Source organism: Balaenoptera borealis (assembly GCF_965194805.1).
Source record: "Balaenoptera borealis genome assembly, chromosome: 13".
Lineage (NCBI taxonomy): Eukaryota > Metazoa > Chordata > Mammalia > Artiodactyla > Balaenopteridae > Balaenoptera > Balaenoptera borealis.
In genome coordinates this window covers 15,673,930-15,687,717 of record NC_138870.1, presented here as the reverse complement: position 1 = coordinate 15,687,717, position 13,788 = coordinate 15,673,930, and the positions used below count along the sequence as shown (strand labels likewise).

Sequence of the window (13,788 nt, the reverse complement as noted above, 5' to 3'; positions counted from 1 at the left end):
CATATAATCACTTGATAAAATAAAAAGAGTTACTTTATGTTGGTCTCTACTACCTGAAATCTGTAAGTCTGTGAACCACTCTGTAGACATGATAGTGAAATCTTCTCTGGTAAAGATCTGTTTCACGAGTATAAAACCAAATAGAATATTTTTGCTGTGGCTCTATAGTTCAGCTTTATAGACAGAACTAGAATGCAGGCCTTCTTTTTTCCTGGCTCAACATGCTTTCCACTAAACCATGTTTAAGTGATAATCTGATTCTTGTAAATAAAATAATAGTTAACAAAAAATAGTTTCCAAGTATGTAAATGAGCTAAATATTTTACTGCCCAAAATATTTGCTTAAGAGTATCATATATTATTTTTCATCTTTATATTGGAAAATCTAAAGAATTTATTTTTCTCTGCTGAACTATCTTAGGTTGTGATCTCAGAGAAAATGGAAGAATATTATAAGGTAGAATGTGAGATGCAGTTTAATCTATTTGGGCTCTTATTTGAAAAAGTCTTAGCAATTTTATTCTGTAACCTTTGAAATTTGTTGCAAAATTTGTTTTTATATAAATAAAAACAAATTTGTTATAATTTTGGTATAAATTTGTTATAATTATCACTTATTATAAATTTGTTATAATTATCAAATTTGTTATAATTATCAATATAAATTTGTTATAATTATCACTTATTATTCCAACATGAAAAAAGAGTTGAGTAACAGAAATGCTAAACCAAAGCAATATTACAGTAAATTTTGCCTCTTGACAGAAAGAGTAATTTTGATGCCTTGGAGGGAAGTGCCTGCAGTATTAGCATGTTACACTTTACTCTTTATGTATCCAAATATTTTAAACACGTAAAACAAAAATACTAGAAATAGTATTTAATGAGCTAATTCAATTTTATGTTGGTCCTAAGTAAAGGCAGGGTAGATGAGAAACTAAAGGTAGTAGATGAGAATACAGTAGTAGATGAGAATACAGAAGTTCCCTGTGAACAATCCATAATAAATTATTTGATATATTTCAATTATGAAAAATCTTTTTCATTTCTGATACAGGAATGAGGCCCTATACAAACTGCATATCTTCATATATTATGAAGGCAAACAGTTACTGATTCTTGAGCCACTTATAGAAAATATTAGGATTTTCCCCAATTGTCTCTCGTTCTAATTTTTCACAAAAAAGAAAATCCCCCAAAGTATGTGTTAATGTATTTGCACTAGAATTCTTTTTTTTTTTAACACCTTTATTGGAGTATAATTGTTTTACAATGGTGTGTTAGTTTCTGCTTTATAGCAAAGTGAATCAGCTATTTTTTTGATAATAGCCTGGTTTTCTCAGGGTATATACCCAGTAGTGGGATTGCTGGGTCGTATGATAGTTCTACTTTTAGTTTTTTAAGGAACCTCCATACTGATCTCCATACTGGCTGTATCAATTTACATTCCCACCAACAGGGCAAAAGGGTTCCCTTTTCTCCACACCCTCTCCAGCATTTATTGTTTGTAGATTTTTTGATGATGGCCATTCTGACTGGTGGGAGGTGATACCTCATCGTAGTTTTGATTTGCATTTCTCTAACGATTAGTGACGTTGAGAATCCTTTAATGTGTTTGCTGGCAATCTGTATATCTTCTTTGGAGAAAGGCCTATTTAGGTCTTCTGCCCATTTTTAAATTGGGTTGTTTGTTTTTTTGATATTGAGCTGCGTGAGCTGCTTGTAAATTCTGGAGATTAATCCTTTGTCAGTTGCTTCATTTGCAAATATTTTCTCCCATTCTGAGGGTTGTCTTTTCCTCTTGTTTATGGTTTCCTTTGCTGTGGCTTTTAAGTTTCATTAGGTCCCATTGTTTACTTTTGTTTTTATTTCCATTTCTGTAGGAGGCGGGTCAAAAAGGATCTTGCCGTGATTTATGTCATAGAGTGTTCTGCCTATGTTTTCCTCTAAGAGTTTTATAATGTCTGCCCTTACATTAAGGCCTTTAATCCATTTTGAGTTTATTTTTGTGTATGGTGTTAGGGAGTGTTCTAATTTCATTCTTTTACATGTAGCTGTCCAGTTTTCCCAGCACCACTTATTGAAGAGGCTGTCTTTTCTCCATTGTATATTCTTGCCTCCTTTATCAAAAATAAGGTGACCATATGTGTGAGGGTTTATCTCTGGGCTTTCTCTCCTGTTCCATTGATCTATATTTCTGTTTTTCTGCCAGTACCATACTGTCTTGATTACTGTAGCTTTTTGTATAGTCTGAAGTCCGGGAGCCTGATTCCTCCAGCTCTGTTTTTCTTTCTCAAGATTGCTTTGGCTATTTGGGGTCTTTGGTGTTTCCATACAAATTGTGAAATTTTTTGTTCTAGTTATGTGAAAAATGTCATTGGTAGTTTGATAGGGATTGCACTGAATATGTAGATTGCTTTGGGTAGTATAGTCATTTTCACAATGCTGATTCTTCCAATCCAAGAACATGGTTTATCTCTCCATGTGTTGGTATCATCGTTAATTTCTTTCATCAGTGTCTTATAGTTTTCTGCATACAGGTCTTTTGTCTCCTTAGGTAGATTTATACCTAGGTATTTTATTCTTTTTGTTGCAATGGTAAATGAGAGTGTTTCCTTAATTTCTCTTTCACACTTTTCATCATTAGTATATAGGAATGCGAGAGATTTCTGTGCATTAATTTTGTATCCTGCTACTTCACCAAATTCAGTGATTAGCTCTAGTACTTTTCTAGTAGCATCTTTAGGATTCTCTATGTATAGTATCATGTCATCTGCAAACAGTGACAGTTTTACTTCTTCTTTTCCAATTTGGATTCCTTTTCTTTCTTTTTCTTCTCTGATTGCTGTGGCAAAAACTTCAAAACTATGTTGAATAATAGTGGTGAGAGTGGACAACCTTGTCTTGTTCCTGATCTTAGAGGAAATAGTTTCAGTTTTTCACCACTGAGAATGATGTTGGCTGTGGGTTTGTCATATATGGGCTTTATTATGTTGAGGTAAGTTCCCTCTATGCCTACTTACTGGAAGGTTTTTGTCATAAATGGGTATTGAATTGTGTCAAAAGCATTTTCTGCATCTATTGAGATGATCATATGGTTTTTCTCCTTCAATTTGTCAATATGGTTTATCACATTGATTGATTGGTGTATATTGAAGAATCCTTGCATTCCTGGGATGAACCTCACTTCATCATGGTGTGTGATCCTTTTAATGTGCTGTTGGTCTCTGTTTGCTAGTATTTTGTTGAGGATTTTTGCATCTATGTTCTTCAGTGATATTGGCCTGTAGTTTTCTTTGTGACATCCTTGTCTTGTCTTGGTATCAGGGTGATGGTGGCCACATAGAATGAGTTTGGGAGTGTTCCTCCCTCTGCTATATCTTGGAAGAGTTTGAGAAGGATAGGTGTAGCTCTTCCCTAATGTTTGATAGAATTCGTCTGTGAAGCCATCTGGTCCTGGACTTTTGTTTGTTGGAAGATTATTCATCACAGTCTCAATCTCAGTCCTTGTGATTGATCTGTTTATATATTCTATTTTTTTCGTGGTTCAGTCTCGGAAGATTGTGCATTTTGAAGAATTTGTCCATTTCTTCCAGGTTTTCCATTTTACTGGCATATAGTTGCTTGTAGTAATCTCTCATGATCCTTTGTATTTCTGCAGTGTCAGTTGTTACGTCTTCTTTTTCATTTCTAATTCTGTTGATTTGAGTCTTCTCCCTTTTTTTCTTGATAAGTCTGGCTAATGGTTTATCAATTTTATTTATCTTCTGAAAGAACCAGCTTTTAATTTTATTGATCTTTGCTATTGTTTCCTGCATTTCTTTTTCATTTATTTCTGATCTGTTCTTTATGATTTCTCTCCTTCTACTAATTTTGGGGTTTTTTTTTTTTGTTCTTCTTTCTCTAATTGATTTAGGTGTAAGGTTAGGTTGTTTATTTGAGATGTTTCTTGTTTCCTGCAGTAGGATTGTGTTGTTATAAACTTCCCTCTTAGAACTGCTTTTGCTGCATCCCATAGGTTCTGGGTCATCGTGTTTTCATTGTCATTTTTTTTCTAGGTATTTTTTGATTTCCTCTTTGGTTTATTCAGTGATCTCTTGGTTATTTAGTAGTGTATTGTTTAGCCTCCATGTGTTTGTATTTTTTACAGATTTTTTAATGTAATTGATATCTATTCTCATAGCACTGTGGTCGGAAAAGATACTTGATATAATTTCAATTTTCTTAAATTTACCAAGGCTTGATTTGTGACCCAAGATATGAACTATCCTGGAGAATGTTCCATGAGCACTTGAGAAGAAAGTGTATTCTGTTGTTTTTGGATGGAATGTCCTATAAATATCAATTAAGTCCATCTTGTTTAATATATCATTTAAAGCTTGTGTTTCCTTATTTACGTTCATTTTGGATGATCTGTCCATTGGTAAAAGTGGGGTGTTAAAGTCCCCTACTAGTATTGTGTTACTGTCGATTTCCCCTTTTATGGCTGTCAGCATTTGACTTAGGTATTGAGGTGCTCCTATGTTGGGTGCATAAATATTTATAATCGTTATATCTTCTTCTTGGATTGATCCCTTGATCATTATGCAGTGTCCTTCTTTGCCTCTTGTAATAGTCTTTATTTTAAAGTCTATTTTGTCTGATCTGAGTATTGCTACTCCAGCTTTCTTTTGATTTCCATTTGCATGGAACATCTTTTTCCATCCCCTCACTTTCAGCCTGTGTGTCTCCCTAGGTCTGAAGTGGGTCTCTTGTAGACAGCATATACACAGGTCTTGTTTTTGTATCCATTCAGCCAGTCTATGTGTTTTAGTTGGAGCATTTAATCCATTTACATTTAAGGTAGTTATCAATATGTATGTTAGTATTAACATTTTCTTAATTGTTTTGTGTTTGTTATTGTAGGTCTTTTCCTTCTCTTGTGTTTCCTGCCTAGAGAAGTTCCACTAGCATTTGTTGTAAAGCTGGTTTGGTGGTGCTGAATTCTCTTAGCTTTTGCTTGTCTATAAAGGTTTTAATTTCTCCGTCAAATCTGAATGAGATCCTTGTTGGGTAGAGTAATCTTGGTTGTAGGTTTTTCCCTTTCATCACTTTAAATATGTCCTGCCAGTCCCTTCTGGCTTGCAGAGTTTCTGCTGAAAGATCAGCTGCTAACTTTATGGGGATTTCCTTGTATGTTATTTGTTGTTTTTCCCTTGCTGCTTTTAATATTGTTTCCTTGTATTTAATTTTTGATAGTTTGATTAATATGTCTCTTGGTGTGTTTCTCCTTGGATTTATCCTGTATGGGACTCTCTGCACTTCCTGGACTTGATTGACTATTTCCTTTCCCATATTAGGGAAGTTTTCAACTATTATCTCTTAAAATATTTTCTCAGTCCCTTTCTCTTTCTCTTCTTCTGGGACCCTTATAATTGGAATGTTGGTGCATTTAATGTTGTCCCAGAGTTTCTGAGACTGTTCTCAATTCTTTTCATTCTTTTTTCTTTATTCTGCTCTGTGGTAGTTATTTCCACTATTTTATCTTCCAGGTCACTTATCCGTTCTTCTGCCTCAGTTATTCTGCTATTGATCCCTTCCAGCGAATTTTAAATTTTATTTATTGTGTTGTTCATCGTTTGTTTGCTCTTTAGTTCTTCTGGGTCCTTGTTAAACGTTTCTTGTATTTTCTCTTTTCTATTTCCAAGATTTTGGATCATCTTTACTATCATTACTGTGAATTCTTTTTCAGGTAGACTGCCTATTTCCTCTTCATTTGTTTGGTCTGCTGGGTTTTTACCTTGTTCCTTCATCTGCTGTGTGTTTCTCTGTCTTCTCATTTTGCTTAACTTACTGTGTTTGGGGTCTCCTTTTTGCAGCCTGCAGGTTCGTAGTTCCCGTTGTTTTTGGTGTCTGTCCCCATTGGCTAAGGTTAGTTCAGTGGGTTGTGTAGGCTTCCCGGTGGAGGGGAGTGGTGCTTGTGTTCTGGTGGATAAGGCTAGATCTTGTCTTTCTGGTGGGCAGGACCGCATCCAGTGGTGTGTTTTGGGGTGTCTGTGACCTTATTATGATTTTAGGCAGCCTCTCTGCTAATGGGTGGGGTTGTGCTCCTGTCTTGCTAGTTGTTTGGCATGGGGTGTCCTGCACTGTTGCTTGCTGGTCGTTGATTGGAGCTGGGTCTTAGCGTTGAGATGGAGATCTCTGGGAGAGCTTTCGCCGTTTGATATTAAGTGGAGCCCGGAGGTCTCTGGTGGACGAGTGTCCTGAACTTGGCTCTCACACCTCAGAGGCACAGGCCTGACACCCAGCCGGAGCACCAAAACCCTGTCAGTCACACGGCTTGTTGTCCAAGCCACTAGAGTAGAAATGAGGTGGTAAGTAAAGAAGCGAAAAGGCTTCTGCTAGCCCCACAGAGACTGCGACTGCTGTAGCGGGGCTGTGCCACCACAGCTCGCAGTCCACGGAGCAGTTGGAGTCACGAAGGCTTCCTGTGAGGCTGTTTGGGCCGCCCGGGTTGCCTGGGTTGCCTGCGTCACGGCTGCCAGTGCCACTCTGCGCACTCTGTTCAGCTGGCTTTCTGCTTTGCCGTGCGGGCTGCTGCTTGCAGCTCGGGCTCACGGCTCCTCCTGCCCTGACAGTTCGCCGACAGCTGCCCTAGAATTCTTTTGAGTACTATGCATTATGGAGGAGGAGAAAGGTAAACATTAACAATTAAAATAGGGTACAATATGTATATAGCACCCCAAAGCTGTGTTTCAAGTTATTAATGGCAAACATGTGACTCTTCTCCTTCTGTGGTCATGACCCACTAAGTCTGGCCTTGGCCTCAGTCTTTTTTTTTTAATGGAGTGCTCCAGGAGCCTTCTTTTAATGTGTGCACTGCATGTGCCATGACACCTATTTGTCAAGTGTTGAAGATAGACTCCTGTTTTCAAGCAAAAAAAATTATGAGGCTCTTTCTTCTGGGGTACAGGCAAATACTCAGACCCAGTCATCCAAACTTCTAATTCATACCTCCTTAAACATTTGAATATTATTATCTTCTTGTGTTCCATTTATCCATCTTACTTTACTTCCTCCCTCATCCTTTTCCACTTACACTTGGCCACCACGGTTTCTACTATGACTTCATGTCTTGGAATTCCTTGAAGAAGCTGCTGTGAATATCCCTAGTGTCCATGACCCACAACCATGCCAATAAGGTGTCCATGGGCTTGCTCAGACCCCCCATGATTCTGTCAGTTTGTTCAAAGAAATGCAGCCTGACTGTAGATGTAGCTTGGATATTATAAGGCACACAAATATTGGACCATAAGTTCTATGCAGTTCAAGGGAGGGAAGGATGCCTACTAACTGGATGGCAATTGCTGTGAGTCTCAAGGAAGGAGTTGTAAAAGAGGGACCCATATAGTGGTTCAGGAGTGAAAAGAACCTATGCTACATTAGGACACAAAATGTACTGTGGTCTAAGGACCAGGTACCAATAATAAGACTGTTGCCTCCCCATGACATTGCTGATAATTAAGGATAAGCAGGTAATGAAATGTTAGGTAAAGGAAAATACTTTGCATGAATGAGTAGGTAAGAACTATGGTTTAAAGAGAAGGACTGCTCACACAAGAAGAAAAACCGAACATAGTGGTATCTATCAGAATTCTAACAAGCGGACCAAAGTGCTAAGTTTAGAAATATCTGTAGGTTTGATTATTGTAGTGATCAGATGTATGGACACATATCAGTAATTTACAAATACTGTATTCCTGGTGCTATGCTAGATTCTGGGGATAAAACACTGTCAATGTCCTCAAAAATCAAGAAGTCAATGGGAAAGAAGTTCTTGAGAAAGAAAAATAATGTAAATGTGTTGATAAAAATCTTATTGGCTATTATGTGAATATAGAGGAAGGGCACTTAACCCTGCTTGGAGTGGAAAGAGAGGAGGGGGTAAGGGAGAGATCCCTAGAGAAGGGTCCATGGATCCTAAAAGGTGAATAACAATTACAGACACTAAGCCTGAGAGATGGGCAGTAGACGGTGAAGGGAAGACGGTAGATACATTGCAGGCAGGGAATAGTATTCATAAATGCACATAAGGTAAAAGCAGGACAGTGCATGTCAGAAACTATAACTCTTTCAGTGTTGCTGGAGCAACATTGTCAGTCAAGGAGTGGCAAGGGAAACATTGGAGGGGGCTACGTTGTATTGCTCGTCCTTAATTCTCTAGGTAGCGCTGAGTTATTGAAGAGTATAAATGGGAGAGTGGCAGGTTCAGATTTACGTTTTAGAAGGATCACATTTGTGGATTTTGGATTAGAGAATAACAAAACTAAAGACAAGAAAAAAAAACATCTAAACCATTGTAACCTAGGAGGGAACTGTTGAACTAGGGCAGATGAGGTGGGGAATTGTGAGGACAGACATGAGGAACACATGGAGATAAGTTGGCAGAATATAGTGTGGACTGAATATGAGTAGCGAGAAAGAAGGAGGAGACAAGTGAAACAGCTCGGTGTATCTGGGGGCATGAACAGACATAAATAATTCAGGGAGTGAAAGCATTTTGAGAGGATGGTGAGCTCAGTTTGGGATGTGTTGTCTTTGAAGCTGTCTACAGAATATCCAGGTGAGAAGCTAGGCAGGCACGTGCTTATATTTGTCTGAAGCATGTGGTGTAAAGGAGTCTGAACTAAAGATACAGACTTAGAAGTGAACCTGCAAGATACTGTAAATTAAACCTTAAGAATGAATAAGACCCAGCAATTCCACTGCTGGGTATACACCCAAGATAAATGAAAACATATGTTCACACACAAATTTGTATATGAATGTTCATAGCAGCACTATGCTTAATAGCCAAAAGGTGGAAACAATCTAAATGCATATCAACTAATAAGTGGATAAAGTGTGGTATATCTATATAATGTAATATTATTCAACAATAAAAAAGAAATAAATACTGATATATGCTACAAAGTGGATGAATTTTGAAACATTATGCTAAGTAAAAGAATCTAGCTACAAAAGAACACACATTGTATGATTCCATTTATATGAAATGGGCAGAACAGGTGAATCTACAGAGACAGAAAGTGCATTAGTAGTTGCTTAGAGTTGGGACTAGGAAGTGATAGCTAAAAGTTATGAGATTTCTTTATAAAAATGAAAATGCTCTAAAATTGACGTTGGTGAGATTAGTTGCACATATCTGTGAAAATACTAGGAAACACTGAATTGCACACTTTAAATGGGAGGATTGTATGGTATGTGAAGTATATCTCAATACAGCTTTAAAGAAATTCTCTCAGGGAGAATATGTCTACTGAGAATAGCAATGGGCAGCAGATGGAATCCTTGAGAACTGGCAATAGTGGGGACTAGCTGAAGAAGACAGAGAAAGAATAACCAGAGAGAGTGCGAAGAGAAACCTAGGGCAGCAACAGAGGGGAAGAGTGTTCTGTAATGGGGAAGAGACAGTGCCAAAAATTGCAGAGAGAGGGCTAGTATGAAGAGGAATGAGAACAAGCACTGGATTTGGCAACTAGAAATTAGCGGCTTGCCTGACAATAGTTCAGTGTGGTGAGGACAAATAAACCAAAATATAGTGAATTTAGACATGAATGAGAAGATGAATAAGTAGAGAAACATAAAACAAAACAAGAGCAACATTAACTAAAACAGCTCTGCTCTTAGGGCTTAAATTATGAGTCACTCTACTACACTGTATACAGAGAGAGGGAGGAAGTTGAGGGAGATACAGGTTGATGGAATCATATAACAATTTGCCTCCATGTCTGAACTCAGATCTACTTCACTCTATCCACTGCTTCCAGTCAGCAGCACAGCATGAAAAAAACAAGACTGACTTGAAGGAATCAAGTTCTGTAACATATATCCCTTATCATACTGTGGTGGCAACAGTGTGGCAGTAATTGTCCATCTAATGTAGACAGTCAGCAAAGTACAGACCTGAAAGAAGTTGGACAGGCATAGTACTGTACAATTCTTTCATTGCACGTAGGTGAAAATAGAAGGTTAAATGACTTGTTCACAGTCATAAAGTTTACTGTTAAAGAGCTAAGACTAGACTCTGGATTTCCTAACTCTCAGCCTGACCTCTTTCCCTTGAGACCCACCCTGACTCCTTAACAACACTGGTTGCAGAACTTGCTTCTAATTTCCTTACCATCTCATAATCTTTAGGTTGAAAATTCTGCTCTAAATTTAGCTGTGTGTAATTAGAGTGATGCTGGTTATTAAGGCTTTTAATACCTTAGTAACTCCTATTTTATTTTGTATATTTCATCATCAATAAAAAACATCTGAGACGTTTCCCTCTATGTCTATACCATTTGAAATTATTTTGTAAAAGCAGATAATTTAACGTTTTTGCATACTGTTGAATTATTTCCATGCCCTCTCTCCTTTTTTTGTAAGATAAATTCTGTCATGGCTCCAGGTCTCTGCTTTGAAATCTATGCTGCTGTCGAATGCTCGAAACTTTGCTTCAGATTCCACTTCCAAGATCTGTGTTCCTAAAGCAGCTGTTCCCCTCATCTGAGAAGAATCAAGGCGAGTCTCATCTGATAGTCTCCCTTACATCCTCCACCCCACCGCTGCTGCTGAAGGCCCAGATACTCATAAATTTATATCCACAAAGCTCTGGCAATGGTCAGACTTGGAAGATTTTGGTTAAGCTCAGGTGGTTTGGATCTGGCAAGAAATAGTCCGATAAGAAATGCATTCATCCTCTCAAAGAAAGGTAGCTGTCCTCTTATGAGGAAACATCTGCTAATCAGTAAGCCATCACATGCTGAGTGTTAGGATGTGCCGAGATCCACCCTGAAAAAACACTCTTTTTTATCATCATGTCCATGGATTCGAAGTGGATCTTTGGCTACTGTCGCGGGGGGACATCCTCCATCCTTCAGAGTGAAAGCCACATTTTTATTAGTGTTCTTTTTCTTTACCGTTTTTAACATCTTGCTGTCCATTTTGCTAAACTTTGTCCCTCACACCCCTCACCCCAAACCTGGAAATTTTACGAACCTCCGGACTTCACTAGTTCCCTCTAGTATAGTGATCCTCACTAAAGGCAAATTTACCCCTAGAGATCATCTAACGATATTTGGAGGCATTTTTGATTGTCAGAACTGGGGAAGTGCTACTGGCACCTAGTGGGTAAAAGTCAAAGATGCTGCCAAGTATCCTACAAAGCACAGGACAGTCCCCACAACAAAGACTTATCCTGTCCAAAATGCCAATAGTACCGAGGTTGAAAAATCCTGCTCTACAGAATGCTGCCCAGTTTTCCCTATGGAGATGGAAAGTCCATATTCCCTGCATAGCCATGTATGGGAGTGTCCATGCTTCAGGTATCTGATTAATCTGATCACTTATAATCACGAAAAAATGAGGAAAGTGAGAAAAAAATCCTCTGAGTAGAAAGGACCAAAGCCTGGAATCATTAACCACCTTTCATTCATGATTACAAATAGCAGAAAGTAGAGAGCCTTTAAGGAAAAAGAAAGGATATTTATTTGCAGTCTCTCCCCCACTATCCAGCTAATTGCTAGTCATTTAGGAAACACAAAACAAAAGAAATTTTAAGGAAACATGACACAATGAAGAGGCAGGTATGAATAAGGTACCAAGTTAATAATATATACTAATGACTGTTTTTAGACAATGGAAAGAAAAATGAATACGTATAATGAGTAGATTCATGGCAACACTCCATCCCTCTCCTTCATGATTGTGTTTGATAGAGAATGGCTTGAAATTGCTATTATGTAAGCTGAGAGAAAAGTGCTTTGAAAATACTGAATGCAAAATAAAAGCAATAGAGATTTTACAAATCCCAGAAGGCTGGAGAAAGAGAAGACTATTAAAATGTGTGATCCTGGAAGAAAACTGTTTCTATAATTGACAACAAGCTACTTATCAACCAGTACTTGCTGTGTGTACTTTAATCTCATAGCCTGACACTTACCTGCAGGGTCACTGGGGATGGCTGACTTATATCCCACACTCCTGGAGCTATCAGTTCTTTGGGAGGCTCACTCTGTAATGTTGTGCTGAATAACATAGACCTGAGAATTGATTTGCTGCAAAAGACAACACATATGGACAGGCAGAAGTCACTTCAAAAGGGAAGCTATTATTATCTATAAATTTCTTTTGGAGCATAAACATAATCAGCTATTTCAGTAGCTTCATTCAGTAGCTAGAAGATAAATACAATATTCCTCAAGCCTAGGTACTGATTAGTGGTTCATTTCTAATATATTGCATGCATGGCTATGTCCATAGACACCTTCATTTATTTTCCACATAAGAAAATTGTTTCCACAATGGTTTTTAACAGGTAGCATTTACTCTTAATTTCCAACAATGTTGATCACAAGATGGGACTAAGAATCTCAAATTTATATTCTTGGAGTTATAACTCCCTTAAATCAATAAAGATGTTAACTCTTAAGCACATTTTTTTGCTCCAGGGTGACTAAATTCCTTGGGCATCTTTAAAGATATGAGCTCTAAACTTATAGAAAAAAAAGATTTAAATTAGCGTATGATTTGCAGAATCAAAACAGTTGTGGGACTTCATAGAGGAAATGATTCTTTAAGCATAAATAGAAAGATTATTCATATTTTGAGTATTTAAAACTATGCTGTAAATTACCATAGCAAATGAGAGTGAATACAGGAAAGACTTTAGACAGGAAGAATTCATGGATACTTTTAACAGCTTCAGTAACATCCAGATCCACAGAGGCTTATAGGAATTAAAAAAACAAGCTACACCTGGCTTGTATATATGAATAAGATTATTGGTAAAATGTTCCATGATCACTAAGAACAGTCTTTGATCAACATACCAAATTAAAACTGTAGAACTTAAAGTCAATAAAATTAAGTTCATAAAGAACTTTAAAGCAAAATAAGCCTTTTTGAAAATAACATAGAATTCTACCTTGCCATTTAATGGACAAATATGCAAAATATGAAGGAAAAAATCCAACAAATAAAGTTTTTAAATCCTGAGGCTTCCTGAGGCTTGGCTTCTTTATTTTTCATATCTAAAGATATTGTTAAAAAGTATCTGCCCAAGGGATATATTTTAAACATTTTAAACATTTATAATTTTAAACATTCTGGGTAGATATCTTTATACAACCCAAGAATATTCTTTTAGCAGAATGAATTTTAAGTCTTTATTTTCCCTTTGTTCTATTCCCTCCTCATCTGGAGAAAGTTGTTTTTGTTTTGTTTTGTTTTTTGGTATAACAATACCAGGGACCAGTATTAGCAAGCTAAAAGTTAACTCAATGAGGTAAAGATTAGAAAATTATGATTGTGATTTTCTCTTTTACTTTTCAGAGTATATAACCTTGCCCTAAATGGTCTGAAGCATCCATCCTCTTGGGAAAAGTTTTGGCCTAGTTTCAGCCAGAATGCGAAAAGAAGGTCTAACACTATGTTTTGGAGGGCTCAGATGTTAATGTCCTCCACAGTATTTACAGAAAATATTCATATCCACAGTAGAATCAACAGGAGTGAGGAGGGAGGATGTGGCATAATGGAAGGGGAATGTGGCAAAAGAAAAAGCCACGACTTTCTGGCAATTTGAGATTGTGGGAAGCAGAAGGTAGACAGAGGTATCCCAATTTCCCCCTCTTCTGCCTATAGGAAGACCCATGGGGAGGAGTGTTAGATAAGTGAGCATAGCCTAATGATGAGGGCAGAGGGGACTCCATTCTGTACCCCATGCTTCAGATCCTGGAAGAAAGTCACCTATTGAGCTGCTCT

At 37.4% G+C, this 13,788-nt stretch overlaps 1 protein-coding gene across 2 annotated transcripts in view; it reads right to left on the bottom strand.

Moving 5' to 3' along the window:
- PIK3C2G (phosphatidylinositol-4-phosphate 3-kinase catalytic subunit type 2 gamma) overlaps positions 1 to 13,788 on the bottom strand; it is a 406,235-nt gene that overhangs the window by 256,088 nt on the left and 136,359 nt on the right. For both annotated transcript variants that reach the window (XM_082351876.1, XM_082351875.1), the window contains one exon: positions 11,969 to 12,083. In XM_082351876.1, coding sequence (XP_082208002.1) covers positions 11,969 to 12,083 — 115 coding nt within the window. The remainder of the gene's footprint in view (positions 1 to 11,968; positions 12,084 to 13,788) is intronic.